The sequence below is a fragment of the Xyrauchen texanus genome, chromosome 22 (assembly GCF_025860055.1).
Source record: "Xyrauchen texanus isolate HMW12.3.18 chromosome 22, RBS_HiC_50CHRs, whole genome shotgun sequence".
In the NCBI taxonomy this organism is placed as follows: Eukaryota; Metazoa; Chordata; class Actinopteri; order Cypriniformes; family Catostomidae; genus Xyrauchen; species Xyrauchen texanus.
This window is the reverse complement of record NC_068297.1, coordinates 7,940,332-7,964,158: the sequence shown is the minus strand read 5'-3', so window position 1 is coordinate 7,964,158 and position 23,827 is coordinate 7,940,332. Positions and strand designations below refer to the sequence as shown.

General features: G+C 38.2%; 1 protein-coding gene across 1 annotated transcript in view; it reads left to right on the top strand.

Moving 5' to 3' along the window:
• Positions 1 to 19,548, top strand: part of LOC127662569 (nidogen-2-like) — a 50,126-nt gene extending 30,578 nt beyond the window's left edge. The window contains exons 11-22 of the mRNA XM_052153813.1: positions 3,977 to 4,105; positions 6,562 to 6,684; positions 6,992 to 7,222; positions 9,978 to 10,205; positions 12,363 to 12,587; positions 12,878 to 13,047; positions 13,164 to 13,293; positions 13,499 to 13,670; positions 15,665 to 15,822; positions 15,920 to 16,043; positions 16,359 to 16,468; positions 19,085 to 19,548. Of these exons, the coding sequence (XP_052009773.1) occupies positions 3,977 to 4,105; positions 6,562 to 6,684; positions 6,992 to 7,222; positions 9,978 to 10,205; positions 12,363 to 12,587; positions 12,878 to 13,047; positions 13,164 to 13,293; positions 13,499 to 13,670; positions 15,665 to 15,822; positions 15,920 to 16,043; positions 16,359 to 16,467 (1,799 nt within the window). The 3' untranslated portion in view covers position 16,468; positions 19,085 to 19,548. The remainder of the gene's footprint in view (positions 1 to 3,976; positions 4,106 to 6,561; positions 6,685 to 6,991; positions 7,223 to 9,977; positions 10,206 to 12,362; positions 12,588 to 12,877; positions 13,048 to 13,163; positions 13,294 to 13,498; positions 13,671 to 15,664; positions 15,823 to 15,919; positions 16,044 to 16,358; positions 16,469 to 19,084) is intronic.
• The last annotated feature ends 4,279 nt before the right edge of the window (positions 19,549 to 23,827 follow it).

Genomic DNA, 23,827 nt, shown 5'->3' with positions numbered 1-23,827 from the left:
TGCTTTTTATCACTGTATTTTTGAAAAACTGGAAAACATGCATTAATTATCTTTAATTAGATTTTTATTTCATTAAACATTTTGAATGTACGTGGCTCAGTGGCTGATCGGATTAATTTATAATTATGATTTAAAATACATTTTATGTCATTTTTAAGCAAACATTTTCAAAATGGGGCCCCGGGTTGGTTGCTTGATTGCTTGGGGCCTCAGGAATGTACCCCTGAACACATACTGTTATTCCATTTTTGACTGTTGTTAGTGATATTATAGTGCTTGGTAATGGGAATAAGTTGTGAAGCATAAGTCTGTAGCATCCGTATTGGAAGAATGCACTAAGCATAATGGGTAATTTGCTGCCTGTGTAAAAGGTGGATAGGTGTATGCAGAATCCTATCCTCCATGGACCAAAAAGTAAATATAATGTGCCTTTCAAGTGGAGTCGGCTATATTGTAATTACGAGTTCCGAGCCCATGAATGACCCAGTGAAGTCATATTAACGAGTGGGAAACTCGGAATTCTAGATTATACCCGAGTTTCCGAGTTGCAATGATTAGAAAACCTGCAAAATCTGTTTATAATGTTGTCTTTATTACTGTATGTAAATATGACAAATATTGCCATTTGAAATGGCATGTTATCAATTATGTTTGTTGTCTGTTTTGTTTAGTTTCCTCACAATATAACCGTTAGCCTACTACTGTATCTTAGATTCAGAGCTTCACTTAGACCTTCAGTTAGCCTACTAGCTGGCCAGGTGCGTGATTTCCCCCCACCCCCACCCCACACCCAAACCAGTAAAAGCACACACCATAGTCATGACTAAACCCTTCGGAACATTTATATTTGTCATCTTAATCACAGAGCTGACTGGCCACACAACACTATGCCCAAGTGGGATTTTTTAATAAGTAGACAAAATACAAAAATGCCAGGGTTACACAAGTTGGTATACAAAATGAAACATTACATACAATTTACAAATTATAAAAACAAATAAACAAAAAACTTTTAAAAGGGTGCATAATAACATGTTTTCTCCTGTGCACTTGCTGGTGTGAACCAGTCTCCAAATACTCCCAAATATTTTAAATCTATAAAAAAATTAAATAAAAAAACAGATAAGAGGGGCTTAACACAGAGAAACTTACTATTATGTATGGGAAAAAAAACTCAATAAAAACATAATAAATTATTTATTTTTTTTCTATTCTTTAACATGTTCTTCATTATTTAATAAAGCCTTTATTTAATAAAGCCAAACAATATGACTTCTTGAAATGCAGTCCTAGCCTGGAATCTATAACACTTTGTCTGAATTAACTTGACATTTACATTTATGCATTTGGCAGATGCTTTTATCCAAAGCAACTTACAGTGCAGTTATTACAAGGACAATCACCTCGGAGCAACCTGGAGTTAAGTGTCTTGCTCAAGGACACAATGGTGGTGGCTGTGACATCCTAACCAGCAACCTTCTGCTTACCAGTTTTGTGTTTTAGCCCACTATGCCACCACCACTCGGATGAATAATTAAACACACACACAACCACGGATTTAGGCATGGGTGACATGGGCAGTCGCCCAGGGTGGCATCTTACGGGGGTTGCGGCACGAGGCAGCCAGTTAACAACTTTGGGGTCGAATCACATACCACCCTGACCATTTGTGGCTCTGCCAACATAATAAAATGTTTATTTAAAAAATGTAATTCTTTTTAGTTCACATTAAATCATTATTCATTCTTTAATAAAGCCTTGCAAACAATATTTATAACATGCAATCCTAGCCTAGAATTCATAACATGGACTTAATACGATGAAGATGAAGATGTGGTATGGACGGAAAAATTACGCTTGGCAGGATGGAAGCTGATTAGCCTGCTAGTTTAGCATACCGCTAATTAATAGTCTACTAGCTTATTGGACCACTAGCTGATTTGCCTGATAGCTTACTATACTGCTAAATATTATTCTGCTAGCCTAGCGTATACCTTATAAAAGTTGCTACACTATCACTTTTTATTAGTTGTAGCTGACGCTGCTAACACAAGATTACTGGAAAGGCTATTTTATTATATGCAACAAAATTTTGCCATTTTTGAAGAAACATTACAAATTGCTACCTATGTTCTTTTATGTATAGTTATATATTTTTATTAAAAACTCGTGAACCCAAGATGTACTAGTATGATTGTTTTTGGGAAGGTTATGTTGTAACAATCAGTTACTTAATCGTTCGTGTCTCAGATCAATGGAAACATGACCAAGTTCTCCGTTTCCTTATGGCGAACATCAGTACCGGTACAAGCACCAGCGCTATTTTGGTGGAATGGGGTTTTGTGTTTGCTGAATGGACCTAGCCAGGGCCTCCTTTACCCAGACTGTTTTTTGTCATCTTCTTCCTCCCACAGTTACCAAGGCATACAGCAGAAAGACTAAACAGACTTCAGATGGAATGTGGGTGATGTGAAGGGTTGTGGTGCGTCTTACACATTGCTGTGGCATTTCTGTTTGAGCCACACGAACAGAGGCCACATCCTCATCTGTTGCTAGAAGGGAGGTTTAGGCCACTTTATATTTCCTTGTTTGAACATGAATGAAGTTGCACCTACCATCCAGAAAGGTGCTGATGTCCCCACACAGATGTGTATTTTTTCTGAGCAACCAGATCTCTCTCCCTTTTATCATTGCACTCTTAGTTACCAGGATCTGGAGGTGATATCTAACTTCTGATAGTAGCGATATCCAATTTTGAAAAAGAGTACTTTAGATTACTTAGAGGTACTTTTAAGGCAATTTTTTTAAAGGTAAAGCATATAAATAATTTGACTGTAAAGGCCAAATTATTCTTCGGTTGTCTGCATTGCTGATCATTCTGTGCACAGTATGGGTGCCACAAATGTCATCATCCGTCAAATCAGATTTCCAAGTACTATTCTGAAGGGCACTGCCTGCACTTCATTATATGCATGTGTGTTTGTGTGCATATTTGTGGATTTAGGCAGCATGTACCTATTAGAGGATCATTTAAAAACCTGTCTGAACTTCTCACTCTACAGAGTAGATAATAAAGAGGTCAAGGAAAGAGAGCAGAGAAAAATCAAGAGAGAAAAAGAGAGGGGGGACGGTGGGTTCTTTACCCTCCCTGTAATTAGCAGTGATCAAAACCAGGTCTCCTGCTGTCCAGCCCTTTACCCACCTAGAGCCTCAGGCCTGTTCCCACGCACTCCGACAGGGACGAGATCCCTTGCTGACTCTCTCTGTCATCACAAATGCTGGGATCTCAGGGCATGGTTTATCTATCCTGCACCTGCCTGACATGCTTTATGCATTCCAAGATACCTCTTAAAACTTTTCATATATATACACAACATCCTAAAACAAATGGTGGTGTTGGAAGAATCCTGCTGCCTGGTTGGTTAAAAGAACAGTTCACCAAAAAATTATAATTCTTGCTGCGTCCGAAACTGCGTACTGTCACAGTATGTGCTGTATTTGATGAAGGACGCACATATCTGCCGGCAAAACAGTATGTCATTTTAGGTTTGTATGAATAGATTTCGGACATACTTCATCCGGGTACGTGGGCATTGTCTCGTGATCCGAATATATGATGTAAGAACAACAACCGCAAAAACGATCAGCTCAGGTTTTGTTAAACAAGCACCATTTAAGCACAGGGAACAATTATCTTGGTAAATATAGCACTTACAGTTGAGTGGAGCCAACCACACACACTCCAGAAAAGACAAAAAACACCAATAAAGCACAAAGTAGTCCATGGGACTTGTGTGCTGATTCCAAGTTTTCTGAAGCCATTTACTTGCTGTTTAGCTTTGTGTTATTCACTGATAATCTTCCCGTTTTCCGAAGCTCATATCTAGCCCCCATTTGCATTAAACAATTATGTATTATTTCTTGAAAAGTGGAGCAGTACTGATTGTCATTGAGTACTTATTCTTTCTTATTATAGATGTGGATGAGTGTGCAGAAGGTCTGAGCTCCTGTGGTGCTCACTCTCAGTGTGTGAACTTGCTCGGAAGCCATCGCTGTCAGTGTCATGGCGGATTTGAGTTTGGATATGATGGACGCACATGTCAGGGTAAGAAACATCCTCATGTCTAAATCTGACTCTCCCAAATGACCAAAGTTTAGCAATGAAACTCTATGTGGTGCAAGCTGATTTCTTTGAATTTCTTTGGTTCTTTGACCTTGTTATCTGTTAGCCAGTTGGCTTGCTCACATGTGACATGTTTAGCCAATCGGCCTGCATAGTGTAAGCTGATGTCCTTTTGACATGTAATCAGGTAGCCAATCCACTTGTGTCCCTCTCTTTGCTAACATTGAAATTGCTCTGAAATCCAGATCCACGTGTTCAAATCTGCTACATGGGGATTGTTTGTATGGTGGTGGTGTAGTGGTCTAAGCACCATAACTGGTAATCTGGTAATCAGATGCTGGTAATCAGAAGGATGCTGGTTCGAGCCCCACAGCCACCACCATTGTGTCCTTGAGCAAGGCACTTAACTCCAGGTTGCTCCAGGGGGATTGTCCCTGTAATAAGTGCTCTGTAATTCGCTTTGGATAAAAGCATCTGCCAAATGCATAAATGTAAATGAAGCAGCATAGCAGATCTAGACCACCAAGACCAATTTCATCTAAATGTGTCATACCCACATTAAAATGCCAAATCTTTCTGAGAGTCCTCATGGCTGAACACAGTTATAAAGAATTTACAATACTGGAAAAACATCATATGAGATCAATGTATGCTTGAAGTTTTGCAAATACTAGGCATCTTTAAATGAAAGAATGGCAAGAATTTCATAGAATTTTGAATCTTTTAATATACGAAGATTAAACTGCAGCATGAGTTGTCACAAGTCTAAAACCAAAACTCATTTGTGTTGAGGTCTTAAAAAAACAAGTCCAGGCTACTTGTGTGTGTGTGTGTGTGTGTGTGTGTGTGTGTGTGTGTGTGTGTGTGTGTGTGTGTGTGTGTGTGTGTGCGTGTATTTATCACTTTGTGGGGACCAAATGTCCCCATAAGGATAGTAAAACCCGAAATGTTTGACCTTGTGGGGACATTTTGTCGGTCCCCATGAGGAAAACAGCTTATAAATCATACTAAATTATGTTTTTTGAAAATGTAAAAATGCAGAATGTTTTCTGTGAGGGTTAGGTTTAGGGGTAGGGTTAGGTTTAGGGGATAGAATATAAAGTTTGTACAGTATAAAAACCATTATGTCTATGGAAAGTCCCCATAAAACATGGAAACACAACTGTGTGTGTGTGTGTGTGTGTGTGTGTGAGCGTGTATTTATCACTTTGTGGGGACCAAATGTCCCCATAAGGATAGTAAAACCCGAAATTTTTGACCTTGTGGGGACATTTTGTCGGTCCCCATGAGGAAAACAGCTTATAAATCATACTAAATTATGTTTTTTGAAAAGGTAAAAATGCTGAATGTTTTCTGTGAGGGTTAGGTTTAGGGGTAGGGTTAGGTTTAGGGGATAGAATATAAAGTTTGTACAGTATAAAAACCATTATGTCTATGGAAAGTCCCCATAAAACATGGAAACACAACATGTGTGTGTGTGTGTGTGTGTGTGTGTGTGTGTGTGTGTGTGTGTGAGAGAGAGAATGAGTCACATTTTAAAGCGCTTTGAAAACTGCTAATGTTAAAAATGCGCTATATAAGTCCAGACCATTTACCATTACTCTTTTATTTCCAAGGTGAAAACTGGACACCACTCACAAAGTTAAATTAAAAGCTTGTTGAAGTTATTTGACAAATGTAATAAGGTCATTTGACAACAGTGTAGCATACAGTTATCTTTGCATAATGCAAACTGTTTCAGTTGTTCAGGCTGTGTTTTGCATATAAGCAGTATTTTCTAGATAAGCAGCATGTGATTAATCCATTCCAAATTGAGTTTCTGATAACCTTGGCCCATTTCCAACAATCCCCAACAATCCAATTTATGAAAACACTTGCTAATAATTGTCAGGACATTATTACTAACGGGTTTCTTATCTTTTAAGGGGTTTGTTGCAATTGGGCCCTTGTCAGCATTTAATGTGTTTCTCAATCTTGTTTAAAATGTGTTACTGTTTTGTGTAGTCAGTGGGATATGATTGTTACAGAGGCTAAATGTTGGCACAAACACAGGCTCATTCTCTCAGCTGGATTCTGTGGGTAAAGGGTTTGCCGTGCAGAGAGAGCCATGGGTAACTAGAGATGCTGGAAAAGAGGTGGGGAGGTGGGGTATTTTGAAACAATGACCCAATGTCCACACTCGGGAATGTGCGTAGGAGACTCACAGCTGAAGAACACAAGGGGGTCAGAGGACAGTTAACTCTTCCTGTTCAACCCTCTCTCATCTTCAACAGGATGGTGGGAGTTAGTAGCCTTTGGACTAGAGCCACCAGGAGTCAGACTAACATTCTGAGAAATGTGGTTAATGTTTGGTGTTTGAGTAATGGAATAAAAGTGTGCTTTGGAGATATTGTATTTGTTGAATTATGGAGGGAATGTTGTGTTTTTGGTCAATGCAGATGTGGACGAGTGTCGTGACCAGCGATGCCACACCCAGGCTATGTGCTCAAACACTCCAGGATCATTCCAGTGTCAGTGCCAACCAGGATTCCATGGAGATGGTTTCCAGTGTTATCCGAATGGTAGGGGCATCTTAGATATTTACATGTTTAATTTTCTCACAATGACCTACATTATCCTATAATTTTCCAGGAAATGTTTACATGGAAGCAAACAATTATCTTTTGGCTGTCTGAATGTTTTAAAACCTAGGAAACTGTCTAGCTCCTGATGCAAATGGTGTTTAAAGCAGTAAACAGCAAAATGATTGACCGTTAACATGTAGAACGTTGTTGATTAATCACTTGAGGGGTTCTATGTCAGTTAGTTTAATGCATTTTATTATAATACAGCAACGAACTCAACTATTCGTTTTACATCTGTACGTAGGAGGTCGTCCCAAGACCCAATGCGAGCAGCACAGAGACAGTCTTCAGGGTGGAACAGGTGGTGTTCCTCTGATAGGAGCCTTCATCCCTCAGTGTGATGATGAGGGTCAGTACAGACCGCTGCAGTGTCATGGCTCCACAGGTCACTGCTGGTGTGTGGACAGTAGGGGGCAGGAGAGAGACGGCACCCGCACGCCACCTGGAACCCCACCAAGAAACTGTGATGAGCCAGGTAAAGGGCTCCTGGGAATTTTTTTGGGTGCTGTCAGATTGCAGGCCATGGTGTGGATTTTGTTTGGCATAATTCGCTGACTTTTTCAAGACGGCTAGATATAATAGTCAAGGGTTTCAATTAATTATTTTATGTCCAGAATTCTGTTGTGAAACCTTGTCTAGAGTATATAGATATTTTCAATAGATTCAGTAAGTGAGATTCTCTCTTTCAGTTAAAGAGTCAATGTTTTCAGTGTTTGTGAGGCCGTATTATTTATTTATTTAAATTATAGCTATTTTTACACTACAAAGGTGCCACAGAAGCTGCATCTGAAGGGGCATAGACAGTATACCAAGAAAAGGTGTATTTATACAGACTCTTTATAGCTGCACAGAGGTGCCATAAACATTTACTGCAAATTACAATTGCATAAATACTGTTATGAGATTCATGTTCTAAATATATCATTATGATTATAGAAGTATGAAATTATTTCAAATATGCAATAACATTTTTCAGATATAAAATGATAAATTGTGACTTATATAACATGACAACAACAAAGTTTAAAAGCCTGCACAATTCCTACAACGGGGTGTGACATCATTTAAAACATACCTTCTTACTGCCATTGGTCCACCTCATTGTTAGGTGTGACCTGGAGCTCCACCTACTTTGAGGCCAACAACTAATTCCCATTGACTCAGTTAAGATCAGTCCACATGACCACACCGGTGTGCAGTTATTAGCGAGCTGATGCACTTTTACGTGCATCTGTACAATCATTTGTGGAGACATTTTCCAAGAACATGTCATGCATTTTTTTTTTTAGTCAACATAAAGAAATCAAATTGACTCAAATACTCATAAGTGCACATTCACTCTGTTGTTTGATATGCTGCTTCACTCATGTGCTGTCTGCATCCAAAAGCCATTCACACATCTGTTTAAAATAAGATATGCCTATCATCATTCTTCTGTCTGTATTCTACCCTTTAACACTCTTTTATTCACCCATCTTTGCAGTAGTATCAGTGTCATCATAAATTACATTAACAGAATGTAATCGGCAGAGTGTTGAGTGGGGGAGTGTTCACTGTCCTTTTCTGCATATCGTGGCGTCGTTTTGTGTTCCGTTCTGCATAACGCGACACAGCTAATTTTAGCTTATCGTGGCCCATTCGGCTCATTTCGTGGCCGACACACCAGCCCGCTCGGTTCTCCCAATGGCCATTCCGCCCCTGATCGGCCCCAAAGTGCATCGGCCCACCGGGAAAATGCCCGGTATGCCAGATTACCAGTTCAGCCTGTCCACTGCGTCTTCCGTGGTTCTGATGCCGGGAGTACATGAAGACTCTTATGTTCACTTATACAGTCAACAATAGAACACTTAAGATGCTTACGAAGCTGAGACATTATTCTTCTCACTGTATCCGCTCCAGCACGGAAATAAATGGTGGACTGTGTGTAGATCACTCGGGAGGAGGGTGGAGTCCGTAACCAGTTGTGGGCGAGGCCTGCTCTAAAGCGACGTAGAACAAATGAAAACTGTTCATTTTGACACACTGATTTTGATTAATAGAAATATAAGAAAGAGGAGTGGGTGGACTTTTAACGTTGTAGGGTGGTTGTGTAAACACACTGCCGACACACATTTATGTACAAACACCATGTAAATGTGAACTTTGCATAATAGGTCCCCTTTAAATCATCATTGAGAAATGAAAACAGCTTTTTTACTGATATAGTGTGAATTAAACTCATATATTGAGGCATGACGTCATTGATAGCTCACTTTAATGTCAAATTAGTTGATGTTTTTCATGTAGTCTTGAGCATCCTTATATTTAAATGTAGCTTTAAACGCTTCCAACACACTGTGATGTTGTCTGAATGTTAGCAAACAGTATGTAGTTTCTCAGCTGTTTCGAATTATTTTTGGCTCTGAGGGAAGAACTTGAAGAACCGTGAGAGTGCAGGGGCTTTTAAGCTGCTGTGATGCTTTATTTAATTTACAAAGAACCAAAACAGCATCAGAATTGCCTTTGATACTAGAGGCTGAGGTGAAGCCTCAAAAAATACTAGAGGCTGAGGTGAAGCCTGTAAAAGCTACAGTATCATTATTTAGTCTGGCTTTTCTGCAGCATTGCATCTTTACACAGAGCTGCCTTAACTTGGTTGTGTAAAGACACCTTATGTTGTTGGTCATCTTGATCTTGATATTTAGCTGTCTTTCATGCTACTTCGCTGAATGTCCATAGCAGTCTGGGATAACTAGCCTTGAGCCTTAAGGAGGATGGGATCTCTTCCCATACTGAAATACACTCATTCAACTTTCAAACTGTGATGATTCACATTATTGTTACTGCATTCCTTTCTGACAAGAAGAAGGTTTTCTACAAGGCAGAGTTTTGTCTAAACCACTTGTATTCTACATCTGTCTTCTCTGTAGCCTTTGGTCTATCAAGTGTGTCTTTTGCATTAATATTACAAGTTATGCTTTGAACATTGTTTTTCTTTATTAACTTTATTAGCATCATCAAAAAATATATTGGATGTCTGAGTGATATAATACTACAACTTTCACAAATCCTTTGGTTTTGTGTTAACAATAAAATATATAATTTACAAATGGAAATATTAGTGTATTGAGCTAAAGAAGTGACTGGAGCTAAAGATAACATGACAGAGATTTTTGCAATTTACCAGTATTTAATAATAGCAGGATTTAGGAATTAAATTCTATTCTGCTCAAATTTCTTTGTGCATCCAGTTCGTCCCAAGACCCAATGCGAGCAGCACAGAGACAGTCTTCAGGGTGGTACAGGTGGCATTCCTCAGATAGGAGCCTTCATCCCTCAGTGTGATGAGGAGGGTCAGTACAGGCCGCTGCAGTGTCATGGCTCCACAGGCCACTGCTGGTGTGTGGACAGTAGGGGGCAGGAGAGAGTTGGCACACGAATGCCGCCCGGAACCCCACCAAGAAACTGTGATGAGCCAGGTAAGATGCGATTTATTGCTTGACGCTTTGTTGCATCACACAAGGATATTGTGACGGATGATAAATAGAAAAGTCATAATTTATATGACACAATATTTCAAAACAGACAATAATATTCTTATTTCCAGCAAGTATAGCCACTAAGTGACTTTATATAATTCAATATATTCAAATTCAACTCATCCAAAACGCTTACAATGGTCACAATCCAACGTCTGGTGTTAGTGTCGTAATACTGCTTCACAATTACGGCCTTTCTAATTTGCTAAGTAGTTTCTCATCATGTGTATGTAATCAGTCTAATGAGTCCAGTCTGGCCTGCGTTCCAGGAAATTATAGAGAGAAGGAAAGCGGAGCAGTTTGGTCCATGTCAACACTGCAGATGATTGTGTCCTCTTCTCATCGCAGTTAGAAATGCCTCCTATTTCCGTCTCTCTGTCTAACTTCCAAAAAAGGAAACTGACGAAGGTGGAAGTTTGCTTTTGAACTTCCGAAATGGGTGGAGAGAACACGTGAAGAGATTTTTAGTTGTTCATTGCAGTGCAGTGTGTATGTCCACAGCTATATATCATGAAAACAAAGATCATGAATCTTTATTATTACTACTTGCCACGTTTTAGAATAATAGTGAAGTCGTTAATACTGAAATAACACAAATGGAAGTTATGTTGTGACCAAAAGTGTTAAACCAATCAAAATGATCTTACATTTTAGTAACAGTATTGAAGGACTTCACATTTATGCTATGACACCTGTTGGTTGCTTTTCCTTCCCTCTCTGGCAAAACGTATCTATTAAAAAGAAAGATGGTTTTAGATAGTTTTAGTTTTTAAATTCAGTTTATATTTGTCTACAGCGTTTTAGCTCAAGATTTTACATCAAAAGATTTTTAAGATCATGAGAAACATAAATTCAGTGTGTGTTCAGACTCTTGACAGGTAGTGTATACAGAGAATGATTTAATCATAGATGGGATGTGAGTAGGTGTAATTTGTGTTTCTGTCTAACCTCCACACCGCTTATTTCACACGACATGGTACTGAGTTGTAAACGCAGGTCAGTTTGATCTCCTCTTCAGATGCAGCTGGGCTTCTTATCAGGTTGAAACTCCTCTAAGTGGAGCTTTACACTTTCAGACTTGTGAGACTGAGAAGAATCCCTGGTTTTGCCAAAGATTTTGAAAGTCTGAGGCTTTGACACTGATGTATCCTCCAGTGTTGAACTGTGCACAATGAATTAACAGGCTGTTCATTTTATATTCATCTTAGTTTCACAGAGATGACCCCAATTCTAAAAAAAAAAAAACTATTGCTCAATTTTATTTTATTGCACAATTATTTGTAAAAAATTAATTAATATAATATAATAATATAAGCTGCATAAGTGTGATACAAGATCCCTCCACTTAGTAGATCATATAATAATAATAATAATATTAATTTATTAATAATAATAATTACTATTTATTATTACAATTATTATAATGATAATCATGTAATTTTATGATTAATAATAATTACATTTAATTATTAGCATTATTGTATTATTAATATTATTGATGATGATGATAATAATAATAATAATAATACGTAATAATTACATTTTATTATAATTAAAAAAAAAATCTCTCTCCCCTTTTTCCCCCAATCTGGTATGCCCAATTCCCAATGCACTCCTAAGTCCTCGTAATGGCGTAGTGACTCGCTTCAATCTGGTGGTGGAGGACGAATCTCAATTTGATTGCATAGGAGACCTGGCTGGAGTCACTCAGCACACCTTGGATTCGAACTCACGACTCCAGGGATGGTAGCCAACGTCTTTACTTGCTGAGCTACCCAGTCCCCCGACTATTAGAATTACATTTAATTATATTACATTGCATTATTAATAATTATTCTTATTATTAATAATAATTATTCTTATTCTTATTATTATAATATATCATTATTATATGTTATTATTAATAATAATTAGATTTAATTATTATCCTTATTTTTATTATTTATTTATTTTTAATTAACTTTTTCAGTGTTTTTATGTTGAGCATACTGGATAAGTCATTGGCCATTTTGACTGCTCACTCAATTATTTATTTATATGGTTATACATATTGTACACCATCAGTAACATATACTTGATTTCCCCTTTGATGCCCAGTGCCACCAACCCAGCGTTCTGAGACGGTGTGTGAGCGTTGGAGAGCCAGTCTGCTGCAGCACTATGGAGGCCAGCCAGACTCCCAGCACTATCTACCTCAGTGTGACTCTGGCGGTGAGTTCAACCCGGTACAGTGCTATGGAGACAGCAGCTACTGCTGGTGTGTGGACCGAGACGGGCGGGAAGTACCTGGAACCCGCTCACACGACACTGTGAAACCAGCCTGTGAGTACCGGTACATCTTACACTACAGATTTTTTTTTAATCAAATGCCATGTCCCTGCCCCTAATACAACTTTCAACCAGCTGTAAGTAGAAAGTTGTGGTTCATGGTTGTGACGTAACTAAAGCCAATTTGCTATTTGAAAAAAAGGACAAGCCCTTTGATTTGCCCCGCCCGAACTATTCTATGTATTCTGTTCTGTTCTATTCTATTATATTCATCATGTTCATGTTTGCTACTTAAATGATCTGTACATCCTATCTAAAACAATTTGTGTCGCCATCTTGGTTAGGTATACCTACTGTGGCCCCACCCACCACACACCCACTGCCCCGCCCAGATGTTACTCCACCCCCAACAGGCACATCTCTGCTCTATGCTCAGGGGCAGCAGATTGGAGTTTTGCCTCTTAATGGCACACTGATGGACAAGCAGAGATCTTCAGTGCTGCTTGCTTTACATGTGAGACTCTTCATACTCTTAAAACTTCAATACTGAGCTCTTCACAGCCACTATCTGACAGTGATAAGTGGACCATTGACAAAAGCTCACTGATCCTGTTCTGTTCACACTTACAGGGCTCTATAGTGGTTGGTATTGATTACGACTGCAGAGAGAGGAAAGTTTACTGGACAGATCTGGCAGGAAGGACCATCAATCGGGCCGGTCTGGAGCCAAAATCAGAACCGGAGATTGTCATCAACACAGGTACTGTTTATCTCATGATAAAGCATTTAGTCTGTCAGTTTTGTATGGTCAAAGACAAGATGCATTGAACCGAAACATATTTAAGTTCAGTCATCACTTAACAATTAACTGCCATTCTGTAGAATAAACACATAAGTAAATAAAAAAAGGAGACTTTGGCCATTGAGTCATATTAAAATAGCACAATTTTGTGGAATTTTTTCAGGTCTGACAAGTCCCGAAGGCCTCGCTGTGGATGTTGCCCGTAGAAGACTGTTTTGGGTGGACAGCACACCGGATAAAATAGAAACATCTAACCTTGATGGAAGTAATAGACGTGTTCTGTTTGAAACAGACTTAGTGAATCCCAGAGCCATCATTGTGGATTCCCCTACAGGGTATGTGCTTCTTATACTGAAGATCTTTTAAATATTCAGGGAGATTTTCTAATGCTAATGCGACAAAATGTAGTTTGGTCACACAGGCTTGTTAGCTAATAAACAGGTTTAGTGAATATTATTTTTAATATTTATCACTTTTCTGTCAACAGTACGCAAAATGTGCACAAACACTTACATAAATAATTTGTGATCAATCATCAATACCTATTAGCTTGTGCAATTATTATAATAGTTTTTTTATTTGGAAATAAGAACAGAAAGAAAATCCCACCGATAAGTACGACATTGTGAGGGCGTTCATGTGCACCCATGTCGTAAATATAATAATTCTGACACAACTCAAAGGCAGCAAAGTATACTTTGGATAAAAGTGTCAGTTAAATGACAAAATAGTCAAAACTAAGGGGTCGTTACACCAAACGGATTTTGCCGTTTGCGCTGTTTTTCAAGTGTTTTGCTATGTAAACTTGCGCTAGACAGATGTCTTTGACTGTTGCACCCTATCTCACACAGTTTTTAGTGTCTCTTGTCAAGTTAAAAAGAACTTCAGCTTTTAAAAATATGTATCAAGACACCTGGTTTCTGTTTTATCTGTTGTGCCTTTATTCGAATGCAAGAATGCGTTCGGCCTGAACGGCCCCTAAAAGGCCAAATTAAACTTCAGATTTCTGCATGCCGCTACGTTTCACGCACAGTGCATGTGATGCAAATTTGTTATCAGCACAGTATGCACAGAGGTTTTTTAGACACGCGGTTTTCACAAAGCAGTCTTGGTGTGCATTTGTCGAATTGTCAATTCCATATGCATTCGTGGTCAAAAGAGTACTTTTAAAGGCTAGATCGCTGGACCATCTGCAAGATGTAATGGCACGTGGAAAATTAAGTGTACCATGGCCTTAAGTTTGCAGCTTCTTTATATCTCAAAATAACATAACACATCTGATTTAAAGAATGAAGCTCAAATGATCAGAGCTGGAGAATATATGGTAAAGTACAAGAGCCTGTTGTGAATATTGCTCAAAATCAGCATCTCTTCTTAATCAATTCTGTAATTAGCTGCTTTAATCAACCTTCTATCACCAAGTTCCAATGCTTCCTTTACAAGGACACTCAAAGAATCTGTTATCTGCTTTGCAAAAAGTGTATGTGTCAGAGGCAAAACAAAAGACCAGCACGAGACTTGAAGGAGAGATTGAGAGAGAACATGGATGTTTGACATGTATGGGAGGCAGAGAAAATAAGAGCAATGCTACAAATTGGCCCAGATGTTGGTGTAGCTTCAATGTCTGGCCTGGCTCTCTGGTCTCAAGGGAGGGCAGACATCGTGTGGGCCGGGAACTCCACAAACACAACCATCTGCAACATTTGGAGTAACTGAACGCCCCAGCTAGGGTGGAGGACACGAGATATAATACAAACCTCATGGGAAATGAGAATATTTGCTAATGCATGTTTGTGTTTGTTGCAATTTACTCTACATGCTAGTTAATTTTTGTGTAGGCACATGAATGGTGATGGTTCCAATTAAATGGCCATCTGGGTTGAAGTCTTAGAATTTTTTGAAACAAATGTTTAATCACACAAGCAGTCATGCAAATCTGCAATTAGAGCTACATTAGCACGTTAGCTACTCCACTGCTCGATTTTTGTTGATCTTGAAAAAAGATTTTTCCTCAAATGGCTTAAAATTTTAAATTTGTGCTTGGAAGTCCATGGGGATTGACAAGCAGTAACATTATTTATGTATATAAAACTTCTTTGCTCTGCATAACAATACACAACCTTCAAGGCCACGCATGCTAGTTTTTATTTATCATCTCCTGAGAGACCAATCTGAGGTTTTTCTTCAAAACATCTTGTTTAAATCAATGCTAAATAGAGCAGGGCTGTTCTCGAAGTTCCTAGATTTAGTTGGAAAATATGAATGTCAGCCCTTGAAAGTTTAACTGTTGGCAAACTATCCTCAATCATAAAACTTGATCTTCTCACAGAACCCTCTACTGGACTGACTGGAACCGAGAAGCCCCTAAAATTGAGAGCTCCTCTGTGGACGGGCAAAACCGAAGAGTTCTGGTGAGGGATGGCATCGGACTGCCCAATGCTTTGACCTACGACTCCACTACGCGCCAGGTCTGCTGGGCCGATGCAGGTATGATCTTCAGTCCAAAAAGCAGAAGAAGCAACTGACATTTGGAGCAAATTGGCCATGTAAACCAAACATCGGTAATCTGTTTTGTGATATGCAGGAACAAAGCGTCTGGAGTGTATATCGCCAAATGGTACAGGGAGGCGCGTGGTCCACAGCAACCTAAATTACCCCTTTAGCATGGTCTCCTACGCCAGTCACTACTACTACACAGACTGGAGGAGGTAAATAAGCTTAAGCATACATACAATATGAAATGGCCATTAGAATAACAACATCCCTTTAAATTGCATTTTGTTCATACATTTTTTTAATTGGAGATTCAAAAGTGTTATCATGTTTGCAAGCCTTCACAAAATGAGTGTTCCGGCAAACCTTTGGCATTCATATTTGAACATGCAAATGAGCTTTGTAAAACTTAAGTTTGCTACAAAAAACATTTTTGCATGGGAGTCCTTTTTCATTTCAGCCTATTTCACTTATCAATCGATTACAAATTACCTGACTAAATGTCATGCTTTCTTTTTGTTATGTTGCAGAGATGGGGTCATTACTCTTGGCCGAGATAGTCAATTTACAGATGAGTACTTGCCTGATCAGAGGTCTCATTTGTATGGCATTACAGTTGCTCCGCAACACTGTTTATAAGGTACTTAACATTTTTTGTGATAAAGTGTATACTTATTTTAGTCTTGCTAATATGGTTGATATTTTAAAATTATTTTTAAAAATATTCAGTTCAATAGAAGTTAAACCCAATCGACAGCATTTCTTACATAATGTTGATCACAACAAAAAAATGTTTTACTCGTCCCTCCTTTTCTTAAAAAAAGAAAAGAATAAAAAATCTGGGTTACAGTGAGGTGCTTACAATGGAAGTGAATGGGGCCAATCCGTAAACTTTACAATACTAATTGTTGCAAAAGTATAGCCACAAGATGCGTGTTAACATTATTTTAGTGTAATAAAATCACTTACTGATATTTGCCTTGTACAGTTTTATCCAATTTTACAACTTTGCTGCTATGACGACGTTATGCTGTGAACCCTGTAACCCCAATAATTTAACAGTCCGTCGCAAAAATGATTTCAACTTTACAACTCAAATTATACACAAGTTTTAACAGAAGAATTCATTAAAGTGCTTTTATAAAATTACGATTCATATTTCTGCCTTTAAACCCACCAAAAATTTGAATGAAGCACACTGCATTTGTTATAAATGAATTCTTGCATCAGTATACTTTAAAGGAATAGAAAATTCTCTCATTTACTCACCCTTGTGCCATCCCAGATGTGTATGACTTTCTTTATACCAGTGAACTCAAATTAAGATTTTTTAAATAATTTCTCAGCTCTTTTGGTCCATACAAGGGAATGGGTGTCAAAATTTTGATGTTCCAAAAATCACACAAGTCAGCATAAAAGTAATCCATAAGACTCCAGTGGTTAAATCAAAGACTTCAGAAGCAATATGATAGGTGTGGGTGAGAAACAGATCAGTATTTAAGTCCTTCAAATTCTCCTCCCTGCTCAGTCAAAATCCACTTTAACTTTTACATTCTTCTTATGTTTTGGTGATTCACATTCTTCATGCATATCGCCCCCTACTGGTCAGGGAGAATAATTTCTATCCAAAAAGGACTTAAATATTTATCTGTTTCTCACCCACATATAATATCACTTCTGAAGACATGGAATTAACCACTGGAGTCGTATGGATTACTTTTTTGCTGCTTTTATGTGCCTTTTGGAGCATAACAATTTTGGCACCCATTCACTTGTGGCACTTTTCCACACATTTGACTCGCCTCAACTCTACTCACTTTACTTTTCTAAGCTTGCATTTCCACTGCAGTTTAGTGCCCCCTGGGATTATAAGCTGATCGTCATAGATAAACCGCCTCTATGGCAGTGACATCTTCTTAAATACGACACAAACTGACCAAAACAGTAACACAACCGCTAGCTGTTAGCTACTAGCTCATTGTGCTGCATAAAGCAGTTGTTACATGGTGATTTTACACAAGTGTAACAGTTCAATTTACCTTGTTGTTTTAGAAACAAGCTTCCAGTAGCTGGTCAGCTAAATAATGTGAAGCTTTCAAGTAGAGTATAGAGTTACTTACCATCCTACCATCCTCCATTGTGGCGCTCTCCCTCCCATTGCTCGCCGGTTTACATAGCGTCAAACCACTTCCACTTTTTCTTGATGTTTCTGTAGTCACTTTAAACTTTTCCCTACACTGTTGGTAGGTCCGGTGGTAGCCGTGTGCGGCCAACAGCTGAGACACTTCCTGAGAGACATTTTCGTTTCGCTCATCGCTAACGAGTGGACCGTCTGCACCTCGTTTATTGACCACGGTGGGGTTTTGCGAACAACCATTTCTTTTTTCACAATTCGAAAGTCGCATGAACAAATGATACTTATTATTGCTGTTGCTAACTTTAAAACTAGCGGGTTGATGTCGCGTGTTGGAAATCCAGTGACGATTCTCCCTGACCAATCAGTGATCTGCAGGATTTTGACGTCAAATTTAGTCACTTGGAACCTTGACCGAGGTTCCACTAAAAAAAGTATCAGGTACCAGGCACTATCCACAGTGGAAAACCCCAAAAAAGCTAGCAGAGTCTAGTTGAGTCGAGTTGTACCGTGCAGTGGAAAAGCCCCATATCATTGTATGGACCAACAGAGCTTAAATTCTTCTAAAAATCATAATTTGTATTCTGCAGAATAACGTAAGTCATACACATCTGGTATGGCATGAGGGTGAGTCAATGATGAGAGAATTTTCATTTTTGGGTGAACTATCCCTTTAAGAAACTTTATCATGTAAAAAAAAATTCTGATTTAAGTGTGTCAATGTGCAACTACATTCGTGCATGACACACTTATTCAGCAGGTCTACCTTGTAGGCAATTGTAGCCTGTATTTTTAAGAAAATAACAGAGGGCAAAACATTTCAGAAACTAGCTGTTAGCTACTGACACTTTGGAGAAAAGTAGAAAGCACAGCCTTCCAAATCACTGTAGTTTTGACAGAGGTGAGGAAACATCAGTGTTGCACCAGTACTTCAAAGCATTTCAGATCTTTACAGACCAGAAAACAGTCAAACAAGATCAGAGTAAATGTTTGTATATCCGCACTAGCAAAAGGCAATTTTCCTTGGTAGAAGATGAAACGTTACTGTGTTAGCCCAAATGGTGCGTTCTACAAAGGATTTCAGATGAATGTCTGACCTAGCATGCCTGTTTTGTGTTACAGGGAGGTGCTAATGACAGAGCCAATGTTACATGGTGCTATTTCGGGTGGTTCTTATAGTGCTTGTGCTATGGAAATTGCAAAGAGAACCCATCAGAGAACCTGCAAGCCTCAACAAACATCACCATCAATGCCAGAGCACAAATTTACAAACATAAAAACGTGAATATTTTCTCAGAGTAGTTTTGTAAATTTGTTCTATACCTCATTTCTTTCTACTGACTTTTTTTTTGTTAAAAAATAAATAAAAAGACAAACAAAAAACTAAAGAACTCCAGAGTTAAGTTGTGTAATTTGTATGTTTTCTAAGTACACTAAAATTCAGTTTTTGAAAATTCTGTGCACTATTTGTCTCAAGAAATCGCATTGAACTTATCCAAAGTGGTCTTATACAAACTTTAATTTTTAATCATTTTTTTATACTTTTGTAAGATGTGATATTTATAACAATAAAATGTGATTGACAACCTGAATATGTCTGCTGCTCATATCATGTTTCAGATGGTTTATTACCTAGTTTTAATATTTTGTTGTCTGCAATGGTTATTTTCTTATATATGCACAGTTGGAGGTAAAAAACAGAAAAGGTAGAACGTCTTGCTCCAGGGGAAAGACAAATTTACAGTCTGGCCATAAAAACTTTGTTGCATTAAGGTTTATTATGCAACGAAAGCATAAAGCCCCATTTTTTTAAGGGTCATTTCATAAGTGCCAAACAAATAAATGTTATTTTCCGATACTTCAAATTCCAATCTTTGCATTTTTTTCAATTAAAGGTTAAAGCAAACATATAAAGAAAAACACAGTCCTTGTCCTTTTTCCATTGGCATTCACACAAAAAAAGTCTTGAATTAGAACAAAATATCTGTGATGTGGTTAATAAAAACAAACATTTTTTAGGACGAACATCTCTCCGTCGTGTGGAGACCGCCTCTGCAGTAAGGGCCGGGCAGGAGTATTTATCTGCCCACCTTCCCTAGATGGTGGTCTGTTTTGGGGTCAGCAACGATAGCCTGAACAGTGACAATGGTCTCGTTGATCTTAGTCTGTAACTCTCTGAGCTCCTCAATGTGAAGCAGCTGAAGGACCATGGCTGCTTCGTTTAAAGTCGCATTTGCAACATTCAAGCAACACAATTTTTTGCACTGACAAAGAAAGTAGTCTTGTTTTTAAACATGGGGTGGGTAAATTATAACTTTCATTTTGGGTGTATTATCCCTTTAACATAATGGTGTGTTAAACAGAAATAAAACACATAAATCAAACAGTATTAAAAATAATCTGTAAAGTTATGTACAGTAAGTGCAAGCTTACTTCCATTATCAAATCCTAATATGTCTGTCCAGAGCGACTGGTAAACCCTACAAAATATGAGACCAGCAATTTGTTTAATATATACCCGTGTATAAATCCAGTTTTGAAAGTAATTTCATTTTAATGAAAAATTTATAGTATGCTTGACTGGCCTTTGCAATGGCTTCAGGGGTCAGACGTTCCCTGTATCAGTATTCTAATGGCCTCTGTAGTGACATAACACAATAACTTTGTATTGAACCACTGAGTTCAATTGGATTACTTTGGGTACAAGAGGATTTGTCCTTAATTAAAACATCACCAAATAGTCGTCATGTTGCAAGATTTGCGAGGGCAGAGATTGTTACCTTAAGATAGAAATCCCAGTTACTTGTCAAAAATAAATTAGCCAATGTCTCACATGGTAACGCCATTAAACAGATTGCATGGCACAAATGCTTGATAAAAGCTTACATTAAAGGTGCTGTAAGAGATTTTAGCGTTCTGAAACATTCTCCTGATTGAGTCTATGAATTAGCCACGCCCTCTCATTCCAAAAACCCCACCCTCCAAAGACAATTTTGAGACCAAAACTGAGCAAAAGAGCAGCATTGTTTGTTTCTGTGGCTGTCAAATTTAACAGTGGCTCAATAGCACCTTCAACTGACAAACATTATGAATCATAGCCTCAACGATCTGCTTCAAATGAGAACTAGCAATATGATTGACAGGTGAAAAGTACCAATGTCTGTGGTCCACACATTTTAGTTTACTGTTTAAAAAGTCTACAGCTGTCACAGAGATTGGTGAGATATCCTAAGACACTTATTTAATTAATATCTTTAAGGGAGTGGAATTTTTGTTTTGCATACTTTTCAATAAAAAAAATATGGCTTACAGCACCTTTAATTCTTCTGTTAGAACTCATGTATTTTTTTGAGAATTTGTCATTCTTTTTTGGGATTAATGGCAACGAAATTTTAAAATTGCCTATAACTTTACACAGAAAAGGTTAGTAAATGATTTTATTACTTTTGCTATAACTTTGAAATGGTAGGAGTGGTGGTGGCGTAGTGGGCTAAAGCACTAAACTGTATACCACAGCCACCACCATTGTGTCCTTAACACCAGGTTGCTCCGGTGGGAATGTCCCTGTAATAAGGGCTCTGTCGCTTTGGATAAAAGCGTCTGCCAAATGTAAATAGTGAGGGTTTTAACATTTACGCATTGGCCCTATTCACTTCCATTGTAAGTGCCACACTGTAACCAGATTTGTGCTTTTTTTTTTTTTAAAGAAAAGGGCAAATCCAAATTAATTCTTGTGGTAATCAACATGCAGCATATGCTGCTCTGAAAACAATTACTGAAAGAACAGCATCTACAGCATGGTAGTTACCATGCTGAAAGATTTGTGAGTGGCTGTGTGATTTTCATTATAATCCATAAAACATTGATAGATAGAAAGCAACTGCTTATAGACTGAGGCTATAATGAACCATGGTGTGAAACATAACGACAGAGCCCAATTCAAGGAACCCCCCAACGACTCCTATATTTTCCATTCAGTGCAGCAAGTATTCCCTGCGTGTCATCATTGGAATCAGTAGACAAATGGACCACTCCTCCATCTGTGGATCACTGGCTCGGTTCAGCCCAACATTGAGGGTTACGGAGAGAGGTGGACGTGCAATCAGCAAGTTCAGACATGCTTGGAAAGCCACTTTAGTGCTTGAGCTGGTTTCTTTAATCAGCCATCTCTGAGACTAAAAAAGAGGATGGAGATGGAGAGATGTAGGGGGAGAAATGTGCTGAAGGAAACTCACTGTCCAGATTAACTAATTGGCCTGCAGGCTTCTGAGCTGGTCTCTGTCACAGGTTCTCTGTCACAGGTTTCAATATTTCTCTACTGTTGAAGGCAAAGTAGCACAGGTCACAAAATCAAAGGGGCTACATTTGCCAAACTTGCTGGTATATATTATTCTATTTACTTAGAATAAGCCTAGCATTGCTCTAAGCCGATATAGGGAATAAAGACTGTGCAATCATATGCCACTGCATTAGAATGTGGGACAGCTGCAAGCTTCACATTTTACTGCAAACCTTTCAAATACTGCCATCTAGTGGGCTGAGATTTAAAATAATAGCCAGCATAGCACAGATACACTTTAATTACCCATATTGGCCAGCCCAGGAGGATTAATGTATGACCATTTTGAGGTTTTCAGCATGGGCTGGTACCTGTATCCTGCTTGGTCAGTTAACAGATGTGTTAAAGGAATATTCTGGGTTCAATACAAGTTAAGCTCAGTCAACAGCATATGTGGCATAATGTTGATTACCAGAAAAAAATTTCATCCAGTCTCTCTTACAAACACTTACAATGGAAGTAAATGGGATACATTTTTTCAAGGGTTTATAGGTTGAAATGTGCAGCTTATCATTTTATAAAAGCACTTACATTAATTCTTCTCTTTAAAACTCATGCATTATGAGCACTCTGGCCAAGATTCGTCAGAGCTGCTTTCAAACAGTGCTGTTGAGTATTCATCTAGTGAATCTCCGCTCTCTAGATAATATATAAAAGATTGACTTTTTATTTCCTGAAGTCTGTCCTGCTCCTTGACTTGATATTTAATGCCTGATAGAAAAGTATCAACCTTTGTAGAGCAATATTTCAGGCAGAATATTATTCCACCAGTCACAAACTTCAGAAAATTGTGCATCATGCATGAGAATGAGAACACAACAATTTCTTGGCTTAACAGATACAAGAACTAAATCAATGTGGAACACTGTATCTCAAAAGGAGGACAATGCCCCCAGTGAAAGTTAATGTGGAGATTGACTGAGCAGGGAAGAGAATTTCTAGCAAAAAGGAACTTTTTATTGATCTGTTTCTCACCCAATCTATCATATAACTTCTGAAGTCATGGATTTAACCACTGGAGTCACATGGATTAGGCTACTTTTATGCTGATGTTTGTGATTTTTGGAGCGTCAAAATTTTGGCACCCATTTACTTGCATTGTATGAACCAAAAAAGCTGAAATATTCTTCTAAAAATCTTAATTTATGTTCTGCTGATGAAAGAAAGTCATACACATCCGGGATGGCATAAGGGTGACCAAATAATAAGATAATTTTATTTTTGTGTGAATTATTCCTTTAAAGCCCAATGTTGCCCCTGTACCATACAACTGCTCTACTGCCTCAATTGTGCCAAGTGACTCTCCTTTTTTAGTGTTTTTCCTTGTATTGTTTTGAACACATTTTATGCACAACAATAACTCTCTCCGTCGGCATTAAGGGAAATTTAGACCCTCCATGTAAACTGATTTTAATGTAATTGTTTCATACATTATGATATTGAAAATAACTTTTATATCTTTTCTTTTCTGTAATCATGTCACCCTTTTATTTATTTATTTTTAAATCAGATTCATGTACTGTACA